At 35.2% G+C, this 18,159-nt stretch overlaps 1 protein-coding gene across 1 annotated transcript in view; it reads right to left on the minus strand.

Moving 5' to 3' along the window:
* The window catches only part of CLOCK (clock circadian regulator), a 57,979-nt gene that overhangs the window by 23,996 nt on the left and 15,824 nt on the right, over window positions 1–18,159 (minus strand). Inside the window, exons 4-12 of the mRNA XM_043970332.1 lie at window positions 15,887–16,000; window positions 13,745–13,863; window positions 11,831–11,913; window positions 11,546–11,652; window positions 10,637–10,784; window positions 10,045–10,120; window positions 3,409–3,550; window positions 2,116–2,216; window positions 1,676–1,765 (exon numbers count right to left, since the gene is read on the minus strand). Coding sequence (XP_043826267.1) covers window positions 1,676–1,765; window positions 2,116–2,216; window positions 3,409–3,550; window positions 10,045–10,120; window positions 10,637–10,784; window positions 11,546–11,652; window positions 11,831–11,913; window positions 13,745–13,863; window positions 15,887–16,000 — 980 coding nt within the window. The remainder of the gene's footprint in view (window positions 1–1,675; window positions 1,766–2,115; window positions 2,217–3,408; window positions 3,551–10,044; window positions 10,121–10,636; window positions 10,785–11,545; window positions 11,653–11,830; window positions 11,914–13,744; window positions 13,864–15,886; window positions 16,001–18,159) is intronic.

Genomic DNA, 18,159 nt, shown 5'->3' on the forward strand with positions numbered 1-18,159 from the left:
TGATGGATAAATATTTTTTATAAAAGAATAAAGCAGTTTGTCTACTTTTAAAAAATTATGCCTTTAATAACTTACATGATTTCAATTAAATACAAATTTTAAAATGGCAACACCAAGAAAAAAAAAACCCAAATGGCACGGTTTAATTATTGATTGCAAATAAGGGTTTAGACAAATCATGTAACTTGTATTGTTTCTACATATAGCAGAAATGAGAAGCAGCATGGAACAGTGGAAAGAGAACTGGCCTCAAAGTCATAAAAACCTGGGTGAGAACTCTCAAGCCTCAAATAGGTCACCTTTGACCCATAGTGGCTATATGACCCTGGGCAATTTACTTAACTTCTCAGTGCTCTAAGTACAGAAGTTACAGAGAAAGAGGGTATTCTGCATGTCTAAAGGGAGTTTCATCTTCAGGAGCTCCCCATACCAATGACTTCAAACTCAAAGAGAAACAGATCCCTGCAGGCTGTATACCAACTTAGAAAACCAAAAATTAACATTATTTATGTTGTATTGTATTTCTACTTTTAAAAAATATTTGCCAGTTACATTTTAATCTAGGCCATCCCACTTGGGAGTTTTTAGGATCACGTGCACTCACCACCCCTCCCCCCCATAACTCCCTCAACAGCAGGTCACCATAGAACACATCCAGTCCCAATCCCTATTCCTATAATAGAAATAATAGGGCATCTTACACACAGTTATTATAAAATCCCAATATGGTGGTATATTATCCAAAAATTTATAGTATAATCAATATATTCATTGGATGTTTTAGCCATACTAATTTAGAGGAACTTATCATTCTTCTTTTTTTTTTGGTGAGGCAATTGGGGTTAAGTGACTTGCCCAGGGTCACACAGCTAATAAGTATCAAGTGTCTGAGGCTCGATTTGAACTCAGGTTCTCCTGAATCCAGGGCCGGTGCTCTATCCACTGTGCCACCTAGCTGCCCCTGGAACTTATAATTCTTAAAACAACCACTACCAAAAAAACCCTCCTTCAAAACTGGATCCAAAACATTACTAAGTATTATTAGGATCCTGAAAATTTTTCTGGCTTTCTTTATTATATTTCTATTGGATATTGTCTGATTTGGGAGTTTTGCCTGATAGTCAAAATGCTGAGATCTTTTTTTTTTCTTCAAAATTTATCAGTTTTCTTATTGTCATTAAGATTATGCATATAAGCACAAAATGTACATAATTTCATTAATATGAAAATAACTCCCATATGTACTGCCCTTCTCTCCCAAAAATATGAATGTAAATGATCATTTCTTTTATATGTTAAGCAGACTGCCTATTGTATTCATGGTTCATCACTGAAAAATGGCTATTAAAAAACATGGGAATTTTGTCTTTCAAATCTTCAGAATATGTCTTAAAAATTCAAGGTATTTCAGAAATGGTAAATGTCAAATTGGAAATGAGGATCATTTTTCAGGTACATAATGAATATTTACTATGTGAAAGGCAATGTGTAATTTTTTTTAACTATATCACTAGTCTCAGTAACTTTTCAAACTAAACTAAGTTATTCAACTGCCTTTCCTACACTCAACTATGCATATAAACTAGTTACATAAATTTTAATCTCAAAACTGTAATTACTATTATAAACACAATTCATTTAAAATAATCAAAAACAACAGAAATAATTTTCATACCTGTGACATTCCTTGTTGAATTTGTAAAGTTGCAGTTTGAGACATCACTGGTTGTGCTAAAGACTGACCAACAGATTGAGAATTTAGGGACTAGGAAAAAAAACAATAGCAACATTGGTTTGGGATTATTTTTTTATATAAACACTTCCATCTGAAATAAACATTCCCTTAAAATGAAAGCTAACCTAACCTCAGATTTTAAGAACCCTCACCTTTAAATAGTTTTCTTACAATAAATTAACCTTTATTTTTTACCTAAAAATAATTTTAGCATTTTTTAATGGAAAATATCTCAAAAAACATTTATGTCTCCAAATAAATGTATATGTTAATAGTGCTACCTTTTCTCCTTTGGAAAGAACAGTGAATGAATACCATAGATCTTCCCAATATTTATCTATGTGAATGTTTATAAGAAAATTATTCACTAAAGACTTTACCTGACTACTTAGTGATGACCTCCTTTGAGCTATTTTTTCATGTCCAGATAAATGCTGTCTGGGAGGAGTGCTATTATCTGTTGGAATCTTTGTTGGTGTTGCTGGTGTTAAAAAGCAAACAAACAAAAAAAAGGAATTAGAATTTACTTTATAAAAGTTTTCAAACATTCATTTCAAAATATCTTTCAGTGAAAAAAGTTTTGATACAAATTAATTTTGGATACTTAAATTTAAGTATAATAATTATGGAATGCTTTCCCCCTATAATTTCTATTCTTTTAAAGCAACATGTGAAATATTCTTTCTTTTTTTTTTTTAAATTTTTGTGGGGCAATGAGGGTTAAGTGACTTGCCCAGGGTCACACAGCTAGTAAGTGTCAAGTGTTTGAATCCACATTTGAACTCAGGTCCTCCTGAATCCAGGGCTGGTGTTCTATCCACTGGGCCACCTAGCTGCCCCAATATGAAATATTCTAAGTAGGAAAAAACCTTCATTATGAAAACATGTTTGCAGATTTGATGAAACCTATAAAGATGTCTTCTTGTGGTCAGTATACTCTAAAGAGTACAGAAAATTTCTAAGGTTACTAAGAATAAATATCTAACAGAACATTTGCTGTCCCTGCCTGTAAAAGGGAAGCAATCATTTTCTTTTTTGAATGGGTATTGGGAAAAATTAATACTTGAAATGTATTTAATTGGTGACTAAGAGATAATTCTTTAAAATTTTGAGCAATTTTCTTCCTACATTAATAGTAAAAATTTTCTTTATATATACGTATTACAGAAATATAAACATTTGTGATCTTTAATTAGGGCAGCTAAGTAGTGCAGTGGATAGAGCACTGGGCTTGGAGTCAGGAAGACCCGAGTTCAAATCCAACCTTAGACAACTTGCTAGTTGTGTGATCCTGGGCACTTAACCCTGTTTGCTTCAGTTTCTTATCTGTAAAGGAAGGAAATGACAAACCACTCCAGTATCTTATGCCAGGAGAAGCCCAAATGGGGTCACAAAGAATTGGGCATGCCCAAACAACAACAATGTGATTTTAATTATTAGAGAGATTCGATTAAAAGACAAATTTAAATTCTATCTAACTCTTCAAATCCATACAATATCTTCAGACCACAATCTTTTAAAATAAAGACAGCTTTATAAATGTTATTGTGATAAAAAGATAAGAAAAATCCTTTAAAGAGGGAACCTAAAATTTGTGACTCAAAACTATAAATAAAAATGTTTATTATATATATAAAAAAAGAGGGAACCTGCTTTCCTTTTACAGTACTTACAGGAAGGATCTGACACTGCAGTATGAGATGACTTCCTCGAACTCCTGGATGAAGCAGAAGGAGTTGGGCTGTGATCAAATCTTTCTAATGCTTCTTTGAGACTAACAGTGTTAATACGATTATCGGATCCAGAGTCTTGGCTCTAAAGAGACATGATTTTCAAAATAAGCACACAATTCATTCTGAAATACACATTTTAAAAATTCTATTACTTTTTCACTCTTATCAACAAAGCAGACCTTCCTCCAAAGAATTCAAAATAGTAGCTCTCATGTACAAGCAGGGGACAAACACAATTATGACCATTTTATAGATCAGAGAGAGGTTAATCTAAAAGTCAATAGTTGAACAGAGGACAAGTATCATGAGTATGAGGTAGAATCTCAGAAAAGCTTTCATTTGTACTTCTCTAATTAGCAATATTTTAGGCCAATTTTTCATATGGCTATAGATATAGCCTGGGTTTCTTGCCTTGAGAACTAATAGTTCATATTCTTAGACCATTTATTAATTCAGCAATGACTCATTATAAATTTGATCAGTTCTTTATATGCCTTGGAAACAAGACCTTTATCAGAGAAACTCATTGCAAAAATAGTCCATAGTTCATTGTTTCCCTTTTATTCTTAGCTGTATTGGATTTGTTTCTACAAAACCTTTTTCATTTTCTGTGATCAAAATTACCCATTTTATCCTCTGTGAACTTACCTGTCCCTTATTAGGTAATGAACTTTTAGTCAATCCATCAATCTGATAATTTTTTCCACATTTCTCCAACTGAAACTTTTCATGGTGTAAAATGTAAAGCAATTGTGGTCTAAATTTAATTTTTTCCATATTGCTGTCCAATTTTCCCAGAAGTCTGTGCAGTGGTTCCTTTTCTCAGTAGCCATTGTCTTTGTGTTTACAAATACTAGGGTAGTGGATACATATGCTTCTGTATGTTACATACTTAATCTGTTCTATTGATCAGTCTCTATTTTTTAACCAATATCAAACTGTTTTGAAAATTCCACTTTATAGTCCAGATTGAGTTTTGGCACTGCTAGGTCCTCTTTATTCTCACTTCTTTTGATTAGTTTGCTGAGATTCCTAACCTTTTTTGCTACCACACAAATTTCATTATTTTTAAATTTTAGTACTATATTTAGTTTTGTTTTATTTAGTTCTTGGGTAATTTGATTGGCACGACATTAAATAAGTAAATTAATTTATGCAGTATTGTAATTTTTACTATGCTGGCTTATCTTATCCATGAACAATTAATATTTCCTGATTATTTAGGTCTGTCTTTATTTTTATAACCCATTATTTGCAATAGTATTTACATAGTTTTCATGTTATCTTGATAGGTAAACTCCCATGTATTTAATACATTCTATATTTATTATATTTTCTTTTATTCCTATAATTGTTTTAAGTAGAATTTCTCTGTTTCTTCCTGCTAGAATTTACTGGCATTATAGAGACATGCTGATGATTTGTGTGGATTTATTTTATATCCTAAAAATCTGCATAAGTCACTTACTGTTTCAGTTAATTTTTAGTTGATTCTTATGAGGTTCTTTAAGTACACCATTATATCACCTAAAAAAGTGAAAATTTTGCTTCTTCTTTACCTATACTTTCCCCCTCAATTTTATTTTTTTCTTGTCTTATTGTTAAAGCCAGAGTTTCTAAGTACTTTGTCAAATAAAAGAAGTAACAATGGACATCCTTGTTCACTCCTGATTTTAATAGAAAGTATTCTATTTTATTTCTGTTATGTATAGTGGTAGCTCTTGATTTTACATATATGCTATTTATTATTATTATTATTATTTTGGTGAGGCAGTTGGGGTTAAGTGACTTGCCCAGGGTCACACAGCTAGTAAGTGTTAAGTGTCTGAGGCTGGATTTGAACTCAGGTACTCCTGACTCCAGGGCCGGTGCTCTATCCACTGTGCCATCTAGCTGCCCCTATGCTATTTATTATTAAGGAAATGTGGGCATTGTATTTCATCAAAAGCTTTTTCTGTATCTTGATATAATTATGAAAAATTTATTGATTTTGTTATTAATATGATCAATTAAAATAATAATAATATCCTAATATTAAACCAACCCTGTATTCCTGTTACAAATCCAAACTGATCATAGTATATGATCTTTGTGAAATTTTGTTTTAGTCTCTTTGCTAATACTTTATTTAACATTTTTCCATCAATGTTCATTAGGGATATTAGTCTATAGTTGTTTTTTTCTCTTTTAACAAAGATGATGAGAAAGGAAGACGGTAAATGTTGGAGGGGCTGGGGTAAACAGGTACACTGATGCACTGTTGGTGGACCTATGACTGGGTATGAAAATTCTGAATAGTAATTTGGCATAATAAACAAAAAGTTACTAAACAGTGTATGACCCCTGACTCAGCTATAACACTTTTAGTCCTATAAACACAAGAGTTTTTTTAAAGAGGAAAAGGTCCTGTACATACACCATTTTTTATGGTCATAAAAAACTAGGAACTAAAGGGATTCCCATCAACTGAGAAATGGCTGATTAAGTTGCATGTAATGGAATACTATTGTGCTGTTAGGAAATAGATGATTTAGATACAGAAAAATATGAACTTGTTATAGGGACTAATTTTTAATTGGGGAGTGTTAGCTAGGCGGCTCGCCACAATACTGGGGCAAGGAAGGAGACCGACAGCCTCCTTCAAGACAGAGAAGGATTTATTTAACAAGAACAAACTTAAAAAAAAAAAAAACACAAACAGGATCAGTAGGATTAAGGGAAAGGAAATAAAATGGAGAAAGGGAAATAATATAACCTGAATCACACTACCGCCCAGGAATCAGCTGAGAACACACAGCAGCATCCTGTCGCCTTCCAGTTTCAAGCTAGAATGGCGAAAAACCTCCCTTCTTCCCAGCAGACCCAGACTGACCACACACAGCCCGAAGCCAATTGGCTGGCCACTCTGACAGTCACATGACTGCCCTCACTGGGCTTACAGTCATTATAATTTTGCCAGACTCATGTAGGCGTCGGGGGAGTGGTGATGACGGTGAGGTGCCAGCACCATGGCTATGGCTACAACCAGTGGGTGGAGCACGGTGCAGTTTGCAGAGGCGCTGCATCTGAGCCCCAGGCCAGTGCACGTGCTGGCAGTTTTTAAAATTCTAGCCAAAAGATGGGGTCATAAAAACCTCAAATAACAATTAATTCTTCACACTTATACTGAAGCAGAACTAAAAGAATAATTTGTACTACAATATCAATATTATAAAAATGAAAAATTCTGAAGACTTTTACAAATTGATGAATGACATGAAGAACTAATGAAAGAAAACAATTTATACAGTTACAACACTGTAAAGACAAACAACTTTGAAAGCTATAAGAACTATGATCAATTCTATATCAATAATATCTTGATTATTCAAGATTCAGAGGACCATGATGAAACATATCTACCACTTCATTGAGGAACCACAGATTTAAGGTGAAGAATAAGACATTTATACTTTTGTTTACAACTAATGAGAGAATTTGCTTTGCTTTTACTATTTTTTAATAAGGAATCTGTTTTTCTTTTCTCTAAAAAAAAGAGAATAGGTATCTTTAATCTGACTTCTTTTTCAGCATTCTATAATATTTCAAATCAAGTAATAACAAAAGTATCAAATAAAATGAAGTTTTCCATGTATATTGTTATATTATTAAACTATAAACTGGAGTTATACAAGTGTCCAAAATAAATTTATACAAGTTTAATTTCGTAAAATTGAGAAATAAATAGCACTGGCATCACTTTGAACTATAAACGGTGAAGGAGTTGCCTCAATTCTTTGTGGAAATCCAAGATCACTTGTAGACACTGAGCAAGTCACTTAACCTCACTAGGCCTCAGTTTTCTCATTTATATGTGTGGGAAAGGGAGGAGAGTTGATCAGGATGTAGCCTATCAATTGCTTTTCTGATAGCCCAGTTGATATAATTATAGGAATTACTGGGAAGATAGACAATGAGGTATTCAGGTCTTAAATGAAGTGAAAATAACTTTATAATTCATAACTCTTTTCATAAGTATGAAGATATTCAGTAAAGTTTGATGGAATTAGAAGGAAGGTATGCGTTGGTTGGCCAAAAGGGTTGGCTTACATCCCTGGTAGTCCTTCTAAAAAGCAAAACAAACATTCTAAATGAACAGTTCAGGAAGGAGATAGCTTTAAGGAGTGTAATTCGTGACAGCAGATAGGAGAGACAACTATAGATTGAAGAGAGAATTAGGTTTGGAAGTCAAGAATCAAACTTTGGATCAGGGCATGCATAAGTAGACCAGATGAATGACCTGCCTGACAGAGATAGTGGAAGCAGAATGGACACCATGAGTAAGGAAAAGACATCAGGGACCTACAGTATCAAAGATGTGAGTCACATTGGACACAAATGTTCCCCAAGTCTGTGCTTCTCCACTAGTATCATCTATGTATGTGTCCTCTTTTCCCACTGATGCTGGGTACAATCATGAAAAGTCATCTCCATATTTGGGAAGGGAATGTTTTGTTACTATTGTTTTTACAATCCCATCTCAACAAAATGTCTATTGAAGGCAAATGTGCTGGTTGAGGTTTTTAAGCTATAGTTTTAGGAGAGCAGAAACACAATGTCAAGCTTGAGTTGAGAGTTTGCTCACAAAGTAGGAGAAAACATAAAATGAGGGGGCTGGATTAGGCTCCTTTCGGCATCAAACCTACTATCCTATCATCTGAAAAATCATTAAGAATTTATCTCATTTGTGGGGCGGCTAGGTGGCGCAGTGGATAGAGCACCGGCCCTGGAGTCAGGAGTACCTGAGTTCAAATCCGGCCTCAGACACTTAACACTTACTAGCTGTGTGACCCTAGGCAAGTCACTTAACCCCAATTGCTTCACTAAATTAGAAAAAAAAAAATTATCTCATTTGTGATGTCACCAAATTCTTTCTCTTATCCTATTAGTGTTTGTAAACACAATTAATAGTAATAAGGATGCAAAAAAAAAAAAGGGAAAAGGACCCACATGTACAAAAATATTTATGGCAACTCTCTTTGTGGTGGCAAAGTATTGGAAATAGACGGAATGCCCATCAATTGGGGAATGGCTGAACAAGTTGTGGTATATGAATGTAATGGAATACTATTGTACTGTAAGAAATGACGAACAGGCAGATTTCAGAAAGACCTTAAGGGGCTTAAGTGGACTGATGCTAAGTGAAGTGAGCAGAACCAGGAGGACATTGTACACAGTAACAACAACACTATCTGATGATCAGCTGTGATAGACTTTGCTTTTCTCAGCAATACAATGATCCAAGACAATTCCAAAGGACTCATGATGGAAAATGCCCTCCGCATCCAGAAAAAAGAACTGTGGATTCTGAATGCATATTTAACTATAATTTTTCTACTTTTGTTGTTGTTTTTTTTCTTTTTTGAGGTTTTTCCCTTTTGTTCTGATTCTTCTTTCACAACATGACTAATGCAGAAATATGTTTGTACATATATAACCTATATCAGATTGCTTTCTGACTTGGGAAGGGAGAAAAGGAAAAAAATTTGGAACTAAAAATCTTATAAAAACAAATATTATGGGGCAGCTAGGTGGCACAGGGGATAGAGTACCGGCCCTGGAGTCAAGAGGACCTGAGTTCAAATTCGGCCTCAGACACTTGACACTTACTAGCTGTGTGACCCATGGCAAGCCACTTAACCCCAATTGCTTCACAAACAAACAAACAAACAAACAAATGTTGAAAACTATCTTTACATGTAACTGGAAAATAAATAAAATATTTTTATGATTAAGAAGAAAAGAAAAAACAGTAATGAGGATGATAAAAACCACTGTCCCCCTACACACAAAAAAGGCACAGTTTCCAAGCATAAATGATACAAAGGGATAAGCAACATCAAAGCATGAAAAATGAAGCTGGAAAGAAGAAAGCCAAATTGAAGGTGATCCTTCTTAGGTATCATATATATTCCTCACATCTGGAGAAACAACGTCCATGCCAAGTCACTACATTCTCTAAGAAAGAAGTGACATGGAAAGATGCATGGATGTTCCAACATTAAAAGGACCTTCTTAGGTAATTTTCCCCCTAAGACATAAATCTTTTGATCAAACACTTTGAACACCCTGCCCTTAGGAAAGGGAAGAGGGGAAAGGGGAAGGGAAACATGATAGCACTTTTTACAAATATTTCATTTGATTCTCTTTGATGTAAGTGCTGTTATTATCTCCATTTTATAGTTGAGGAAAGTGACGCAAACAGAAGTTAAGGGGCTTGACCAGGGTCACATATTAGTAGGTGTATAAGATAATAAAATCAACAATATAATCTTCTTATGCTCTTGACTCCCATCACATTTTTCACCAAATTTCAATAGGATATAGATAACAGTCCTCCATTCCTAAATTCAAGTACTGAATCTCCTCCTCTGAGTTAAGATCTAATCATTTCAATCTTTTCACACGGAACTATTTGCATTTTATAAATAGGAAAACTGAGGAACATGAAAGTCAATTTTAATTCAAAATGTTATTTCATAAGTCATTATAATGAATAAAAATACACTGATTTGTTATAAATGTTAAGAAACCTACTTTATCAGCTGCTATCTCAGGAAGAGACTCCTTGATACCAAGTTCTCGTCGTCGTTCAGCCCTAACTTCTGCATAACTAAAAGGGAAGACAAAAATGTAAGGACATATAATACTGTAGTTCTGATCATTTAAAACATTTACTTTTGGTCTTCTCTTGGCCACCTGTGAACTACTTCTACAATCTTTTCTTTGTAACATGAAAACAACATCTATAGTTTCTACTCTCCTTTCAAAAGCTGTACTTCTCTTAAGATAACCCAAAGGTTTTACATATTGCTGAAAATTATTACTAATTAACTAGTAGGTAAATGAAAAGAAAGTTACTGAAAATTTTCCCAGTTTTACTTCTAAAAGTAAATCTAGTTCATTTCTGTATATACACTAATGTTGTATTTTCTCCATAAGTTGCAAAATGTAATTGTGATGACTATACTTTTAAGATATTTTCATCACTTCTCTAAGCTTACCAATATTGGTAATTTTTAAAAAACTGGTGATTTAAAAACTATAAAAACATTTTATTTCATTTTAATTAACTATGTTACCACATTTATTATTAACTATATCTAAGACTCTCTAAGAGAACTATTACCTTACTACAGTGTGTGTACAGACAATAAACTCTGGCCTTGAATTCCACTGATGATAAGTAATATAGTAATGAGTTTGAAGCCAAATCCACTGTTGTCCTTTTGTCAGGAACCTATAGTAACAGGACTTGCCTTTCCCGTATTGCATTACTAGAGGAGACAAAAAAAACAAAACACAAACCACACACAATTTTTACTTGGATTTATATTTTCAATTATTAGGAATAGTTTTTGCCCAATCTGGCAGCTAGGAGGTGCAGTGGATAGTGAACTGGCCCTGAAAGTGGGAGGACGTGAATTCAAATCTTACCTCAAACACTTATTAGCTATGTGATCCTGGGCAAGTCACTTAACCCCAATTGCCTTAAACATCCATGGCCATCTCCAGTCATCCTGATATATATCTTGACACTGGATCCAGATGGCTCTCGAGGAGAAAGTAAGGCTGGTGACTTTGCACAGCCCTCCCTCACTTAAATCCAATTCACTGAAAGTCATGACATCACTCTGATATAATGGTTCAATGTCATGGTCTTCTTCAAGAACAAAGGAAAAAAACATTTACTAATCTCAATGCAAATATAAATAATATGAAATGAAATTCTCCATGCCTTTTTACCCAGATACTAAAAACTGTCACATTATAATAACTTCCTCTCACCCGCTATCATTTCTTTATTCTTTCTTTCTTTCTTTTTTTTTTTAGTGAGGCAATTGGGGTTAAGTGACTTGCCCAGGGTCACACAGCTAGTAAGTGTTAAGTGTCTGAGGCCAGATTTGAACTCAGGTCCTCCTGACTCCAGGGCCGGTGCTCTATCCACTGCACCACCTAGCCGCCCCCTTACCCTCTATTATTAAGGCAGGATTTCAATAGGTAAGAAAACAGTTATGAATGTAGAATGAATACTTACAATGTTCATGGCATTTTGCCAAATTTTCTAGGTCATCCACATGATAGTAATCATACCCTGATGTCCCCAGAACTTCAAATGGCAAATATCCTATTATGGGAGGTGCCCTAGATCATACGTTTAAAAAAGATAGAAATATTACCTTATTTTGACAAAATCACACAGCTAGTAAAATCTTTTAGTAGATAATTTTTGAAAAATGGATAAAAAATCCAAAGTAAAAATTCTGATTAGCTTGAAAAAAAGATAGTAAGTCTGTTGCTCTAAATTTTCCATAGGCCCTACCTGTGATCTAGGAAGAGAAATTTCCATTCTAAACTATGTCTAGATGTGAACTCTTCATTGGGCTCTTCAACAGTACACATTTCCTATAAATAAGTAAAACAAAGTCATAAAATAGATCATAATTTAGAACTTTTCTAGTAATTCAGAATGATCTTAATTGTGTTTATTATTATAAAAACATTAGCTGGCATTGTATGATAACTGAACATTTTAAAAAGTTTTAGGACAAGGTAAGCCTGGCAGATTAAGGGGGCTATATCATACTTCCAATGATTACTTGGATATGAGACATGGAGTAAAAGACCTCATCAAAGGTATATATTGAGAATGAGAGATAGCAGATGGAATGGTCCAGTGTTATCTCTTAGAGATTAAAGGAACCAGATGAAAGCAAGCACTTGGTAGAACTTCTATAGAGGACTTACAATATGATGTGGAAAAGTACATGTTCAGAGGTCAGTATAATTTTGTAGCATGTGGAGAAGCAGCATAGAATAGGTTTATGAGGCCTAAGTAGGAAAGGCTATTAAATATCTCTACCATTAAGCACTAAAGTCCTTTATCCATTTATACAGTTTAGGTTAGGAAGGAGAATAAGGGCAAACCCCAGAAGCCCATGACCATTACTGCCCTCAGGCCATGGGAAAAGAAAATGAATGGAGGGGTCTTCTGGCAACAGAACTGCCACCAAACTGCTTTTGGGCGAATGATGGCAAAGTTAGTTGTGACTCTGACAGATACTGATCAACTACCATCACAATATTTTGGGAGATATAGAATAAGACAAGGGCTAGATTTGAAAGGTTGAGATACCCATTGTAAGAATGAGAGGCAGGAGAAGGAAAGAGAAAGTCCCTTTATTGATAGATTAAGCTATTTGTTTATGAAGGAAACACTTGTACTCATGGACTTGTTTGGTGAGCCCTTAACAAATCACAGGTAGAATAAACTGTTGATAATTGACATTTGGACACTATTGTAAACTGTCTGAGACAAACAAGATCATATAATTTTAGGGCTGAAATGACCTTAACTGTCATCCAGTCCAACCCCTTCATTTTATATATGTGAAAACTGAGGTCTGAAAAGTTATGATTTGATTTTTCCCCTGTCATACAGATAATACATTCCTAAATCTTAAATCTGAGGGCTGGCTTCACTTTTCTTCTAGTATATGTCTAGTTCATCTTCTCACCTTTGGTTTCTTTATTTCCTATAAATGCAAGCTCAATTTATTAATAAAATAAGAAATAATTCACTAATAAAATGAAAAGGTAAATTTATAGCAAATAAGTTAGGGATGGCATTTCAGAGGACAATTATATTTTAAAAATAATATCTTCAAGATTATCTAGATTATGGCTCCTCACCAGGGCTAAGAGCTAACTATACTGTTATAAAAGTATGAGAATATTCTTAAAATGCAGAAACTAGTAAACATATAATTTGTAAAGTATGCATAAAGCTCACCACAATGAATCTAAAGCAACAGCTATGGGATAGTAAAAGGAGAATTTCACCCAGTAACCCATGTGTTAGTTAGCCCAGTGCCCTTGTACCTGAGGGCAAGTCACTTAACCTCTGAGTGTGAGCCTCCTCAGGTGTGAAATGGGATAGTATTTGTACTAACTACCTCACAAGGCTGTTGTAAGGATAAAACTTTGTAAGCATTAAAACACCACATAAATACAAATTATCATAACTGGAAAAATATATAATTGAATGATAATGATAGGGTTTAAACATCTAGCTGCCTGGGAAATGCTATGATCGTGCATACTCAACAATTCGTGATTTCCACAGGCCAACAGATTTCAGTCGGTTTATATTATTCTAGAAATAGTCAATAACGCAGATAGTTCAAATGACAGGCTGAAATCATATCCTATGTGGGAAACAAAATTCTAAACATACCTTAATGAACTGAGGTGTAGCTAACCTAACAGTAGCTACAAAACAAATCCTGTCTTCATATGAAGGCCTATGGGATCGTTGTATGGTTCCTTCAAAACCATTGTGTGATGAACTGGATACTGAATGAATGACAAAGAAAAAAATATCAGCAGTTATTTCATCTATTTTAAATTCTATTCTCTTTGTCAGTGCCATTCAATTAAACATTTAGTAGCACAGTGGTAGGTGCTAAAGGAGGTAAGAAGTTTATATGTCATGGCTCCTTTCCTCACAGAGCTTACAAGCTTATTACAGGATTAATAAATACACAGATAACTATAAATCACAATAACTATATCAGAGGGGTATAAAACATCTCTCTAATATACAGGTATGAGGTCTGAGAGGAGGAAAACATCATTTTCAGACAGGATCAGGGAAGGCTTTATGGAGGAGAGGGTAATTTGAATTGAGTTTTAAAGGAAGAGTAGGATTTCACCAGGGGAAGGGAAGAACATTCCAGACACAGAGTTTATCCTAAGCAAAGCAACAGAAAGGAAGAAATATGGGGTGGGGCACAGTAGTCCAATTTACTTGGAACACATAAAGGTGGGGGGGGGGGTGAAACCTCCTTGTGGAGGGCCTTGAATAGCTGGCAAAAAAAAGAGGCTAAACTTTATTTTGTAAGCAAAAGGGAGACATTAAAATTTTCTGAGCAAGGGTGTATAAGAAAGATAAGTCAGGAAGTTATATGAGAAATAGGGAGCATACTGGTGAGAAGAAACATATCAGGAGACAATTCCAATAGTTGAGACAGATAATAACACAGACCTACATAGTAGAGTGGTCTGGAACATAAAGGTTCCAAAAACTGGAGTTTGGTGTCACTGTAAGAAATAAATTCACAAAGAGGAGAAGGTTGAGGGAGAAGATAAAAAACTTGATTGATTATGGTACTGCTAATACAACGGAATCCTGTAAGCAGACAGAGATGCAGACTGGGAATGGGGCCAAAGATTAGGCAGTTCTTTGAAAGAAGCTGATAGTTGAAGCCTTAAGGATCTATGAAAATGCCAAGCAAAGATGCCAGAAACTGACACACAGGAGAAACAGAGTGCGTTAGAAGAAAAGCTAGGAGAATAAGGTATATCTGAATCCATGGGAGAAGAGAAATTCTAGAAGAAGGTGATGATCAACAATATGAAATGCTGCAGAGGCAAAGGGTGGTAAGGAACGAAAAAAAGGCTATTAGGACTGGCCAACCAACAGGTCATTGGTGACCTTTGAGAAAGTAGTTTCAATAGAATATCTGGGATGAGGCAAAGATCCATTTGGAAGCCAGAATGCAAGAGGCTGAAGATCATAGGATCATAGAATTGAAGCTAACAGAGACTTCAGAAGTTAGGTCATTTTTCATATGGGAAGCTGAGGCCCAGAGGGGTTAAATAACTTACACAAAGCCACAGAAGAGAGATTGAGGTTGTGAGATATATAAGTATAGAGAAAAACTTTTTGAAGTTTGGTAGTAGAAAGGAGAAAGATGGGATTTTAGCTGGATGGCATATAAAGTTTATGGAGAGGGTTTGGAGAGTTTAGAGAAACCTCAACATACTTGTAGGGAAACGGAAAAGAGCCAACGGAGAGGAAAAGATGAAGTTACTTGAAATGAAGGGAATAACCTCTAGAACAAGGTGGTTCTGGAGGGAGTGAAGAAAAAAGGACTAAGGCACCAGAATAGCAGTAAGCCTTAATAGGGAATATATATATATATATATATATATATATATATATATATATATATATATATATATATATATATATATATATATATGTATACCTCTTTCATCTAGCATCAGAAGAAAATGAGGGGTTGCTGAAGATGCTGTGATTTTTAGGAAACTGAGAAAAATCATGTCAGGTGTCCTCAGTGGTTTCATGAAAGTAGAATTCAATGTCATCTCTAAGTGTGGGGTTGGGAGACAGAGAAGAGAAAGGAAAAGACTAAGAATAGTAATTGTGGGGAATGAGAATGGCAAGTAAATAAGAGTGGAAGAATTGACGAACAGGCTTAGACTAAGGTAGGCCACCATAAATTTATGATATATGAGTCTTTTAACTTCAAATTAAATATTCTCATATAAGAAGCATCCTCTAAGAACTTACCATTGTTCAAAGATTTGAAATTTCCTATAAACTTCACAAATTCATATGTAGGTGGTTCTTTTGGATCTATTGTTCCTCGGAGCATATGGCAACAGAATTCAAGCTGATTTTTTGCTGAAAAGCAGAAAAGGTATTACTAATTAAAATCTATTTTTAAACTTTCACTTGGCCCTCCTACCCCCTTCTAGCTAACATAATCTCTTTCCTTCATTTTGACATTTTGATGCCAAATTCCTTGAACATGTTAAAGTCTCTTCCTGTTGCCTTCACTTTTTTTGTTTTGTTTTGTTTTGTTTTGTTTTGCGGGGCAATGGGGGTTAAGTGACTTGCCCAGAGTCACACAGCTAGTAAGTGTCAAATGTCTGAAGCCGGATTTGAACTCAGGTCCTCCTGAATCCAAGACCAGTGCTCTAACCACTGCACCACCTAGCTGTCCCCCTGCCTTCACTTTTTTTTTTTTTTTAGTGAGGCAATTGGGGTTAAGTGACTTGCCTAGGGTCACACAGCTAGTAAGTGTTAAGTGTCTGAGGTCGGATTTGAACTCAGGTACTCCTGACTCCAGGGTTGGTGCTCTATCCACTGCTCCACCTAGCTGTCCCCCTGCCTTCACTTTTTAAAGAGTATTTTATTCTTTCCAAGTATATGTAAAGACATTCATTAACATTCATTTTTTAAATAAAAGTATTTTATTATTTTCCAGTTACATGTAGAGATAGTTTTCAACATTTGTTTACATAAGATTTCCAATTTCAAATTTTTCTCCCTCCCCCACCCCCTCCCCTAGACAGCAGGTAATTTGATATAGGTTATATAACATTAAACATATTTCTGCATTAGTCATGTTATAAGTGAAGAACCAGAGCAATAAGGAAAAACCTCAAAATAGAAAAACAACAGCACCAAAAACAAAAGAAATAGTATAGTTCAATCAGCATCCATGTTTCACAGTTTTTTTTTCTTTGGTTTTTTTTTCTGGATTTGGAGAGGCTTTTCCATCATGAGTGCTTTGGAACTTTCTTGTACCATTGTATTGGTGAGAAGAGGCAAGTCATTCATAGTTGATTATCATACAATGTTGATGTTATTGTGTACAGTGTTCTCCTGGTTCTGCTCATTTCACTTTGAATCAGCTCGTGTAAGTCTTTTGAGGTTTTTCTGAAATCTGCCTGCTCATCATTTCTTTGTTTGTTTGGGGTTTTTTTTTTGCGGGGCAATGGGGGTTAAGTGACTTGCCCAGGGTCACACAGCTAGTAAGTGTCAAGTGTCTGAGGCCGGATTTGAACTCAGGTACTTCTGAATCCAGGGCCAGTGCTTTATCCACTGCGCCACCTAGCCGCCCCTGCTCATCATTTCTTACTGCACAGTAGTATTCAATTACATCCATATACCACAGCTTGTTCAGCCATTCCCCAACTGATCGACCTCTCTTCAATTTCCAATTTTTTGCCACCACAAAAAGAGCTACTATAAATATTTTTGTTCATGTAGGTCCTTTCTCTTTTTTTTTTTATGATTTCTTTGGGATACAGACCTACTAGTTGTTGCCTTCCCTTTTAACTCTTCCATTCCTCCCTTAACCCTATGGAATGTAACTTCCCACTCTACCAAACTGCTCTCTTAAATGTTACCAGTGATTTCCTTCTTGTCACTTGATATTGTAAATTAGAAATGACAAACAGGATGACTTCAGAAAAACCTGGAAAGACTTAACATGAACTGATGCATAGTGAAGTAAACAGAACCAGGAGAACACTGTACACAATAACAGCAATATTTTTCAGTGGAGAACTGTGAATAATGACTTAGCTCTTCTCAGCAATAAAATAATCCAAGACAATCCCAAAGGACTAATGACGAAGCATACCAACTGCCTCCAGATAAAGAACTGAATGCAGATAGAAACATGCTATTTCTCACCTTTTATCCTTTTATTCAAGTCTTCTTGTACAAAATGACTAGTGTAGAAACGTTTTACATAATTGGACATGTATAACCTATATAACCTGTTGGTTCCAAAGGTTTATCATGCCGGGGTGGGGGTGGGGATAAGCTCCCACTCTCTATAAAATGCTCCAAAGGCGTGCATCTCAAATAGCCTCTGACAACCGTAGCCGAACTCCTGGCCTTCTCATGGCGGAACTGTTTCCACTAACAGGAGAAGGGGCGAAGGTGAGTCACTGGCGCCAAGCAACCCACCTAGGGGAAGGAACCCTGATTTTAAACCTCCGCTGCCTTGCGGCTATACCCATATATGGGAAAGGCTTCAGGAGTTA

This window comes from Dromiciops gliroides, chromosome 6 (assembly GCF_019393635.1).
Source record: "Dromiciops gliroides isolate mDroGli1 chromosome 6, mDroGli1.pri, whole genome shotgun sequence".
Lineage (NCBI taxonomy): Eukaryota > Metazoa > Chordata > Mammalia > Microbiotheria > Microbiotheriidae > Dromiciops > Dromiciops gliroides.